The sequence below is a fragment of the Bactrocera tryoni genome, unplaced genomic scaffold (assembly GCF_016617805.1).
Source record: "Bactrocera tryoni isolate S06 unplaced genomic scaffold, CSIRO_BtryS06_freeze2 scaffold_48, whole genome shotgun sequence".
Lineage (NCBI taxonomy): Eukaryota > Metazoa > Arthropoda > Insecta > Diptera > Tephritidae > Bactrocera > Bactrocera tryoni.
Genome location: NW_024396172.1, coordinates 31481 through 42005, shown reverse-complemented (window position 1 = coordinate 42005; position 10525 = coordinate 31481). Strand labels below are relative to the sequence as shown.

Below are 10525 nucleotides of genomic sequence, written 5' to 3'. Positions count from 1 at the left end.
TGAGCTCTGTGGCTCCCTACTACTCGCAAAATTGGTTTCCATGGTGCAGACCCACTTAAACATGAAGAAATACAGATTGCATCTCTGGTCCGATTCTGAAATCGTTCTAGCCTGGTTGGAAAAACCACCACACGCATGGAAAACGTACATTTCTAATCGTACGTCACAAATACTTGACCTAGTGGGGTCAGCCACTTGGCGACACGTAGCCAGTGCTGATAATCACTGCCGATCTAGGTACAAGAGGGTGCAAGCCGCTGCACCTTGCCACCACCACCCTCTGGTGGAATGGCCCCCGATGGCTAACAGAATCTTCCGATTCTTGGCCAAAATCGCCCATGCGCAATATAATTGCCCCAGAAAGTCGAAAAATCGACTGCTTTCACGCAACAGTGGATGATAATGACATCCTTGAGCGATTTTCATCGTTCCCTCGTGCCCTTCGAGTTATCGCCTACATGCTAAAGTTCGTAGAGCGACTCAAAAATAAAATTAAGGGAATTCACCCAGAATCTAACCAATGCGATACGTTAACGCACCTAGAACTCCAAAAGGCAAAGGTCGCACTAATCGCATCCACTCAAATGCGCTACTTCAGCCGCGATATCTCATTATTAGGAGAATCAAAACCCATTGATAAAAGGAGTTCAATCTTGGTTCTTAACCCATTCTTGGACACGAAAGGTCTGCTTCGTGCGAATGGTAGGCTTGCTAACTCAAGCCTGACGTACAACGAACGCCACCCTCTAATTATAGCAGAGAAATCCCCACTTGCCACATTACTCCTCAATTATATCCACTTACTCATGCTTCACGCTGGACATCGCCTAATGCAGCATATAGTCGGTCAAGAGTTCTATATTCTCCGTCTTAAGCCCCAAATAAAGAAATGCATTTTCATGTGAAAGATCTGCACTATGCACAAGCAGAAATTGCGAACACAGATTATGGCAGCACTTCCACCGGAACGCTGCAACTTCGCTCTGCCTTTCACAGTTACAGGTGTCGACTTTGCTGGGCCTTTTCAGATAAAGGCGTCCATGCTAAGGTCCCCCACTCTAATGAAAGGCTATGTGGCTGTTTTTGTCTGTTTTACGACAAAAGCAGTGCACCTAGAGCTGTGTGCGAATCTGACAAAGGAGGCTTTTCTCGCGGCATTCGCTCGCTTCGTCGGACGACGCGGCTTCCCATCAAAACTGATGAGCGATAATGGTAAAACCTTCATTGGAGCCCAAAGAGCCACTGAAAAGGAGTTTGTGGATTTTATCAAACAAGTCTCACCAGAGATTGTACAAAGGTATGCTCCCCAAGGTATTAACTGGCAATTTATCCCCCCAACCGCTCCTCATATGGGTGGTTTATGGGAATCAGCAGTAAAAAGCTTTAAATCCCACTTCAAAAAATTAGCTGGAAACTACAAATTTAACTATGAACAGTTCACCACACTGTTAGTGCGAATTGAAGCCGTTCTCAATTCACGGCCACTCACAACCCTCTCGCAAGATCCCTCTGACTTCACAGCCCTAACACCAGGGCATTTTCTCAAAGGAGCACCCATTCTGGCCACACCTGAGCCAGACGTGGGGTCGCTATCTTTATTAAATCAATGGGAGAGAATAAAAATTCTCCATCACGATTTCAGCCGCCGAATATATAAAGGACCTTCATAAAAGGTACAGGTGGAAGAGTCCAGAAAAGGCGCCAAAGCTTGGAGATTGTGTCATCATCCATGATGACTGTCTACCTTCCACCGAATGGCGGCTTGGCCGCATAGAAAACCTACACTACGGTTCCGACGGTCATGTACGAGTCGTTGATCTCCGCACTCAAAACGGTATATTAACAAGACCGCTCGTGAAACTATGTTTTCTACCACACATTGACGAAACCGCAAATAACGAAAAACCGCCGATACTATCGTAACGCAAATCAAATAACCAAAAACCCGACGTAATAAACCCGCAAATAAAAAACTCGCTTAAACTATTTCGAAACCTAACGCAATGGTCGATCTACGTGACGACCCTTTCATGCCACATAACGTGGCACAATCGCCATGCACATTTTCATGACATACATTTATAACCACACTACTCCTCTCACACAGATTACAATGGATGTGGATATGCCAACTGTGCCAACGCCAACGGTAAGGTCAACCATAATGGTGCCGCGCCCTGTGGCAACTCCAACGCCTCGAACTCCAGCGGCAACCGCCAATGCTACCGCTCCTCGTAGTGGCGCGCGACCACTACCACCGTCCTCAACACAGCGCAGCCGATGTCCCCTATGTCGACGCCCACACCGGCTACAACATTGTAGCATTTTCCGCAGCATGCAGCCCATGCAACGGCAGAAGGTTGCTCAAGCTCACGGGCACTGCCTGAACTGCATCGGACCCCAAAACGGCCTGCAGCGCGACAGCTTGCCACGAACCGGTCAAGAGCAGCCCAGTCGGCACCGAAGGCTAGTTGCTCCTCCATCGTCCCGAGCAAGGCGAAATGAGGCATCCCTGCGGCGCCGCCAACATCGTACAACAAATCGCCGCTCCACTGGCCTTAGCAGCGTTGTTGCTACGCTGCAGCAACTACAGCGACTGCTAGGCTAATATTCGCCTAGGGGGGCCGGGATGGCTAGATGAGTTAGCTCTCCCTTCTGAACAACCACACCACAACACACCACACTAACGCGATCCACATATGAAGACACCACACATGCAGACATTCCACATGAAGACACCACCCACTACTACACACGAATATACACCACACATGCGGACATCACACCACAACTCTACATCGATCTCGCACCGAGCAAACGTCCGTCGCAGCATCATTTTTACTTTAATCATTTCATTTGTACTTTAATCTATTCCGCATCCGAAATATATTTCGCGGTAATAGAAACCCAACATCGAGTGTCTTTTTATTAAACATTTGCCGGTTAGATAAAGTGTTGAGTGCCGAGGTAAGTGGTGACAGAAAGGTGCAAAATAAACATACGATGGTTCTAATAATTTTGTTTAAGTATAGAAATATGCTTTTGTAGAAGATTTGCTTTCGCAAATATACAGACAAATGTGCAAACGACATAATATGTGTATGTATGATTGTTTCGCATTTTGCTTCTACGCCGGTCAAATTTCTATACAAAAATCGGCTGAAATGTGTGAGAAAATAAAAAATGGACAACTAGGGCAAATAATTTTTAAAAAACTTATTGACAATTAAATATAAATGAAAATACATGTAAATTTACTTAAATTTATTGAAATTTCGTTTCGCATTTTTCGGCACTTTCAAATTAATTAATACAAGTAATATTCACGACTTAACCCCCACACGTCTTATTCGCGCAAAATTTCCAACTTTATGAAAATTGACGCAATTATTGACACTTCAATTTTATGTAAAGTTTAAAATATTTTTGCATATGAATATATAATATATTTGATTTTGGCGCAATTATTGACATTTGTCTTAATATACAAAATTGGGCAAAAACGAAACAATGAAATACATACTTACTTTTGCATGTCAATATAGAAATGCCGACGGCAAAACGCAGAGGCATATATTGCACATATGTACATACATACATACAAGAGATTTCTTGGTTGAAAGCAAAAATTGAAATGCCGACGGCAAAACGAAATTGCTTACATTCGTATATTGCGTATGAATCATGAAAATATCATCATAATGTTTAGGTAAATATTTTATATATTTAAAATGAGTTATTATAAAATAAGATCACATATTCAATTAAAAAAAACAAATTCTGTTGGGATTCGAACCTACGTGCTCGTCGTAACTTTTCAAGCGCTTGCCTCCAACACCACCATTGACACTTGTATTGCGTTGTCCTAATTATGGTTTGGTTATGCGTGAAAGAAATATACAATAGAATACCTCTTTCCTTGCTGCTGCTGCGCATATGTATGTTTGTATGCTTGTGCATTATTGAAGTTATGCTTCTTTTTCTTTCGTTTGTCTTCCATTTCTGCGAATTCTCAACTATTTTGCGTATATTTTGGTTGAAATACTCTGCGTTGGCCGTTGAAAAATTAAGGCTTCATTTAAATTTTTTGGAAATCAACCCGCAATGACGAGGTATATCGTTTTATCTGACAGCGTGAGGTTTATGAACTTCATTTCTAATATTGTGTTGTGGCATATTAGAAATGATGTTTCTTCGAAAATCGTTCGCTTACAACGGATAAAACGACTTCTGAGTGGTGATTTTAATGAATAAATTCCAAGGTTTTACGCAAAAATAATGCGGTCAATAAGTACAGTACGCTTATGTATTTATTTTTCTTTAATTTGTCTTCCATTTTCGCGAATTCCCAACTATTTTATGTGACTTTATTTCTTTCGTCTCTCTTTTTTTTTTTGTGTGAATTCTTTGAGTTTCTGAACGCGCACATGCGTATACATACATTCATATGAGCATGTGCAGATACACAAGATAGGATAGAAAGATGTATGCCTTTTAACATCGTATACTATACTAATAAATATTTTTAAATTAAATTTATCACAGCAATATTATGTATATGTCTATTAGGTATATTGCTGTGATAAATTTAATTTCTATTAGTAAGAAAAATATTTATTAGTATAGTATTACGATGCTAAAATGCAAAAATTAAAGACTAAGTCCGTCGAGATTCGAACCTGCGTTCACATTGTGACTTTCTATGTGCTTACCACCAACACCATTATTGACACTTTCGTGGCGTTGTCTTAAGTATGGTTTGGTTATGCATGTAAGAAATATACGATGGTTCAAATAATTTTGTTTAAGTATAGAAATATGCTTTTGTAGAGCATTTGCTTTCGCAAACATACAGACAAATGTGCAAACGACATAATAATGGTACTCATTTAATTTCGCATGTATGCAATAATTGCGAACTTACAAAGTTGCCACTACGGTTAAATGAGTGCGCAATGGCAAAACATGATAGCAACACTCGTACAAGTCAGCTGTTTATTTGTTCAAAGTGAATATTTTAAAATGCCGAGAGTGAGCGAAAAACAAAAACTTCTTAAATTATTAGAAGTAGCTGCATTAAACGATTTAATGATTGTCGACAATTTTTGTGAGGACGAAGGTATATATTTAATTTGTATTTTGCTTCAAATGAGTAAAATTCTGTTTTCTGGTAGAAGAGAAGACAATAAAAGAAGATTACATATTGGAGGAACTGCTGATTGTTTTGGCCCTGGGCGAAGAATGCAGATACAGTGTGCCGTTTATTCAAAATAGTGTGCCTAAGTGTAAGGAATTCTTAAACGACGTGTTATGGGAACTTGATGAGACTAGATTCAAGAAGATTACACGCGTAAACTGGAAAACGTTCGACTTTATTTTAAATTTAATAAAGGACGATGCGTCGTTCAACTAAACACGTTCTTGCAAACAATTCCCTCTCAAAACACAATTAGCAATCGTATTATATCGCTTAGGCTCAAACGGTGAAGGCGCTACTCTGTCTAAGATTGCTGGCTTGTTTGGAGTTAGTGATGGTGGTATCATTCAGGTTAGTGTTTGTCATTGTTTTGTTAGATTAATGTTTAACTTTTTCTTTATATTAGAATTTGACTGACAGAATTTTTAAAGCACTGTTAAAGCATAAAGATCAGTATCTGTTTTGGCCAAATAGCGATGAACGTAAAAAGCTCGTGTCAGAAACCTGGGGTGAATTGCCAAACTGCGTGGGATACGTCGATGGTACTGAAATTCCTTTGGCGGAAAAACCTTCTCAAGACCCAGAAGCTTACTTTTCACGAAAGCACCAATACTCAGTTAAAGTTCAAGCCGTTTGTGACCATTCGCTTCAAATAAGACATTTAGTGTTAGGCTATCCAGGTAGCGTACATGATGCACGTATTTTTAGTAACTGCGAATTGTCGAATGACGCCGATGTGTTTTTTGGAGGAGCTGAATGGATCGCAGGTGACAGTGCCTATAAATTGTCACGAACTCTTATAACACCATTTAGAGAAAACTCTAGAGAACTAACAGGGTCAGCGGACTTTCTTTAACAAAATATTCAGTCGTTATAGGATTAGAATTGAACATTGTTATGGCATGTTGAAGGAAAGGTTTGGCAGCTTGAAAACGTTGAGACTTCAAATCAAGGATGAAAAAGGCATGAATAGAGTAAATAAATGAATTATCTGCTGCGCGTTGTTGCACAATGTTATACTCAGACTTGACGATCGTTTCGATTACGAGCTTGAGGAATCTGAGCACGATGTTTTAGAGTCATTACCTACTGCTCGAACTAATGAAGGGGAAGCGGTACGCCGAACCATCTATGAATTGTTAAGTTATGCAAACAATGAATAAAAGAATTTTTACTAACAATTAAAAACTTATTTATTGTAACAAATTCAAGTTCTATATGCACATTAGAGCATTTAAAAAAATTAAAAAATAAATATTTTGGCATTTAAACCAAACTTTTGAGCGTGGTTCCGAATAAAAACGAAAAATTTAAAGTACGCTTTCTTTTTCGGATCATAACCTTACGAATATGCCTCCTTATGTTCCGACAAGGAGCTCTTCAACAAGCATTTTCTTGTTTGACGTATCAACACTTGACAATCTTTCGTGCTCCAATCTTATTTTCTCCATTTCGATCCTTTCCTCCTTCTCCAGCTGTAGCTTCTGTAACATGAATTTGTTTTGCTCTTTTTCCTTTTCGAATTCTAGTTTTTGTGATTCTAATTCCAGCTTTTTTGATTGAATTTCAAATAATAATGCAAATGGGTTTGAGTTTTGAGGCCTTTTCAAATTTTTTTTTGGTGTAGTGGTATTTTGCGTACAAGCACTTGTTGCGATGGATAGGGCGGACGGACTTGCTACACTCTCTGATGTAGAAGGAAGCACCACAGTCGGACTGGCCAACGGACTTTCAGGTAAACTTGTTGAAAATGTTTCGCCATCATTTTCCATCAACGCATCTACTTCAAAAGTATCCAACAATGACACTGGCATGGTAGATTGATAGATAGCTGGCGGCTGCACATTTACACGATGACCAAATATTGCGTACAAGTCATCATGGAATGGACACATTTTTTTAATGTAATCTTCAACGCTTTTTACATCTCCACTTTCTAGCAATCCTGCACCTGTTTGACCCTTCCATTTCAGTGCGGACGAAAAACTTGTTTTTAGGTGCCTCATTTTTGTGCGCATAACATCCCATTTGATGCTGTTCAAAGTAGATGCATTTTTTGTAATATGCTCATAGAATTTTTGAGCAGTTGGTTTCTACAATGCATATGTAAGTTCACTAAATGTTAAATACCCTTTTATTGGAAATAGCAAACATATTACCTCGAACTGTTCCGGATTAGCTTTTACATTTTCCACGATAATGTTGAGTAAATCTTTAGTTTGTCGTTCTGTCCAACGAAAAGTTCCATTTATCCGCAAACGTTTTTTCTATAAATACATGTACACATGTGTCACAGACAATTGAAAGTTAGAGAAAAATAATAGTACATAAAAGTTAAATATACTTACTTCTTCCATTTTATAAGAACTTTGTTTGAACCGTTTTAATGATCAGCTGATATTGATATGCCACAAATTGCCATGGATGCCATTTAGAATTGGCCCGCATAGTTGCCATTGTGTTGCAAACGAAATTACATACAAAAATGAACAACTGCGGTATTGCCATTTTGCAAAGTTTGCTATAATTGCCACAAGTTTGCGACATTAAATGAGTACCACTAATATATGTATGATTGTTTCGCATTTTGCTTCTACGCCGCTCAAATTTCTATACAAAAGTCGACTGAAATGCATGAGAAAATAAAATGGACAACTATACATTAAAAAAAATTATTGATAATTAAATATAAATGAAAATACATGTAAATTTACTTAAATTAATTTAAATTTATTGAAAACTTTTTTAAATTTATTAAGAAACTTATTTAAATTTATTGAAAAAGTGCAAAGAAAAATAAAAAGGAAATTTATTTTACTTTGGCTTAGTTTTGTGCGCAATACAAATGCAACGCCAATAATGAATACAAGAAATTGACTAAACACCATGATATAAGATATACAAATTATAATATGACAACCCAATTCGAAGAGTACAAAAGAGAGATGGTTACGCTGCATATTCCTTTCCGCAACGAAGAGACAGAACTACTTTCCGAGTCAAAATTCCTTCATTTAGACTTTGCTTTATAAAATGTGCATAATGAATTTAAATGTTCTAGTTTTCTTTCAAACAAAATGATATGCATTTCTGAATATCACTAAGAAGTATAACTTCTTCCGCGCGTAGGGACTCCACGCACCTTTTTTTATTATTTTACTTTATTCAATAATAAAATCATATTTACTTAAATTAATAGTTTGCCTATTATTATTACATTTGGCCGAAAAATAATACAAGATTAAGTCTATTTCAGTATAAAAATTATTATTCTAAAAATTCATATTTGTAAAAGTAAAATTAGAAACTCCAACTTAAAACTAATTTATATAACTTAAAACTAATATATGTAAGTAATAATAAGAAAACGTAGATTAATTTAGTCTTAAGTTAATGTTTTTTTTGTTTAAAACGATTGTGGCTTAAAGCCACAAGTTTTCGGAGCTCCCCACAGATTGTGTTTTTGACCTTGTTAGGAAATATATCTAAAATGAAACGTTATAAGTTTAGGCATTCAAACACATATCAGTAAAAAAACCTACCAAAAATTAAGCCTACGCACTTTAGCTTTAATAGGGATTCCTTCTCTTTGCGCCCCTCTAAATTGTAATGGTTCATTACATCATCTAAAAACATACCACGCAGTATGCCGTCTACACTGCCCTTTGCGCCCTTTGACTTCGATATTAGCCGCATCTGTCATAAAGAAAAAAATTACAGTAAATTATATTACAATCGCATAATATTTAAATGCGAAATATTTACCATAGCATCTGTGCATTCCTTTTGTGAAAGTTTGTCTTCCACGAGGCGCACGTGCTCTTCCAATGACATGGGCAGTTTCGAAGCGAGCTCCACCTAATGCTCGACCTCCAAGTCACCGGTGATGCCACTGTAGCTACAAATTTCGATTTTTCCTTGCTCAAGAGGTTTGAAAAGGTTTTCTCATTCTTTACGATACCAATCAAATATTCACGTCGCAAACTTAAAAAAAAAATATTAAGTAGTCATTTAATTAAAAACTACCGACTAAAAATGTGAACTAATTTAAAAAATGAAATGTCAGTACTTTATGTTAATAATATTTTAAAGTTTAGTAGTTTATAGCAACAAATATTAGTTTGATGAAGATTTTTTATTTGTAAATACTTACAAATAGTATATTACAGGAGGAAAATATATTTTAGAAGTATCTTTTTAAAAGAGAATATTTACATCGTAATTTATTTTTCTAAAATGAGAAAACATTCCAAGGGAAATATTTACTGATTTACCGAATAATAGTATTTCTGTAGAACTGCGCGAGACCACTATTATTTAATTTTAATTTTTAAAATCCTGCTTCGGCGCAGAAATGCGTATACATATGTATTTTATTCATTACGAAACACTAATGTTGTTTTTATTTTAAACAATTTTAGATAATCTACATACGAACAGATATCTTGAACGAACAAATGAACATTTTTAGTTATAGAGGCGGTTCTCGAGTTTAAGAATATATATAGTTATACTCGCGGGAATATTCGAGATATTTGCGTTTAAAGATGAAAATTACCACTATTTGAAGAACGTATTTTGTCGATTTAAAATTAATTTAACACTTATATTTCGCATTTTTATGTCCACTAACACATCACTAATTCGTGTGAATTTTTTTTAATATTAAACTTATTGTTCAATTATATTTATTTAACATCAACTAAAGGATTGCAATACTGATCTGGAGAACCTCCTCTATCTGACCATACCCATTTTATTCCCGAAATCCTGGGACGGTATTCTAACGTCGACACAATTATAATTGTAATCGCATACTTCGTTTCAATTTAAATTGTAAATTTTTTACATTTACACATGTATGTTTATATATATATATATATGTATATGTAGATATAACGCACAAATTACATATATCACACTAATACGAAATCTATAACAACTATTTGAATGAAATGTACACTATTTAACTTTAATAATTTAAAACTTACTCCTTTATTTGTTTGTAATTTACAATATATTTGAATTCTCCAAATGCTCCAAATGATTTCTGTAATATTAAAATTTTTAATTATACACACAACATTCAAATCACAATGCTTACCTTTTTCTCCTTGTTAAGCTTTTTCGTTTTTTATATATAAAAGAAATTAATTATATATATCGATATATATAAAAGAAAGTGACGTTAGTTACTACGCTTACTGGAGAACGCCTGGACCGATTTCGTTGATTACCACCAATTCTCAGGTCTCCGCCCAAACAAGGAGAATACTTAAGAAAATTCTGGAAAATTTTCCGAAAAAAAATTATGAAGAAATTAAATTT

At 36.3% G+C, this 10525-nt stretch overlaps 3 protein-coding genes and 1 pseudogene across 3 annotated transcripts; 2 read left to right on the top strand and 2 right to left on the bottom strand.

Moving 5' to 3' along the window:
- The first annotated feature begins 4040 nt into the window (after positions 1–4040).
- LOC120781181 lies at positions 4041–4239 on the top strand (annotated as a pseudogene).
- Positions 4240–5088: 849 nt separating this feature from the next.
- Positions 5089–6053, top strand: LOC120781179 (protein ALP1-like). Its single transcript, XM_040113303.1, has 4 exons — positions 5089–5119; positions 5175–5285; positions 5454–5548; positions 5604–6053. Exons 1-4 carry the CDS (start codon positions 5089–5091, stop codon positions 6051–6053), a joined length of 687 nt encoding a protein of 228 aa, XP_039969237.1.
- A 415-nt stretch (positions 6054–6468) lies between these two features.
- Positions 6469–7803, bottom strand: LOC120781180. Its single transcript, XM_040113304.1, has 3 exons — positions 7546–7803; positions 7357–7464; positions 6469–7290 (listed from the first exon to the last, which is right to left on the bottom strand). Exons 1-3 carry the CDS (start codon positions 7552–7554, stop codon positions 6556–6558), a joined length of 852 nt encoding a protein of 283 aa, XP_039969238.1. The 5' UTR covers positions 7555–7803; the 3' UTR covers positions 6469–6555.
- Positions 7804–8587: 784 nt separating this feature from the next.
- On the bottom strand, positions 8588–10220 carry LOC120781177. Its single transcript, XM_040113301.1, has 4 exons — positions 10189–10220; positions 8963–9181; positions 8740–8893; positions 8588–8682 (listed from the first exon to the last, which is right to left on the bottom strand). Exons 2-4 carry the CDS (start codon positions 9029–9031, stop codon positions 8588–8590), a joined length of 318 nt encoding a protein of 105 aa, XP_039969235.1. The 5' UTR covers positions 9032–9181; positions 10189–10220.
- Between the last annotated feature and the right edge of the window lie 305 nt (positions 10221–10525).

Coding starts and splice junctions, on each gene's coding strand:
- LOC120781180 (XM_040113304.1), bottom strand. Junction 7,291..7,356: donor CTAATCCGGAACAGTTCGAG/GTAATATGTTTG, acceptor TATGCATTGTAG/AAACCAACTGCTCAAAAATT.
- LOC120781179 (XM_040113303.1), top strand. CDS start 5,089: ATGATTGTCGACAATTTTTGTGAGGACGAAG. Junction 5,286..5,453: donor TCAAAATAGTGTGCCTAAGT/GTAAGGAATTCT, acceptor AAACACAATTAG/CAATCGTATTATATCGCTTA. Junction 5,549..5,603: donor GTGATGGTGGTATCATTCAG/GTTAGTGTTTGT, acceptor TCTTTATATTAG/AATTTGACTGACAGAATTTT.
- LOC120781177 (XM_040113301.1), bottom strand. CDS start 9,031: ATGTCATTGGAAGAGCACGTGCGCCTCGTGGAAGACAAACTTTCACAA. Junction 8,894..8,962: donor AGGAATGCACAGATGCTATG/GTAAATATTTCG, acceptor TCTTTATGACAG/ATGCGGCTAATATCGAAGTC. Junction 8,683..8,739: donor GTGCGTAGGCTTAATTTTTG/GTAGGTTTTTTT, acceptor GTTTCATTTTAG/ATATATTTCCTAACAAGGTC.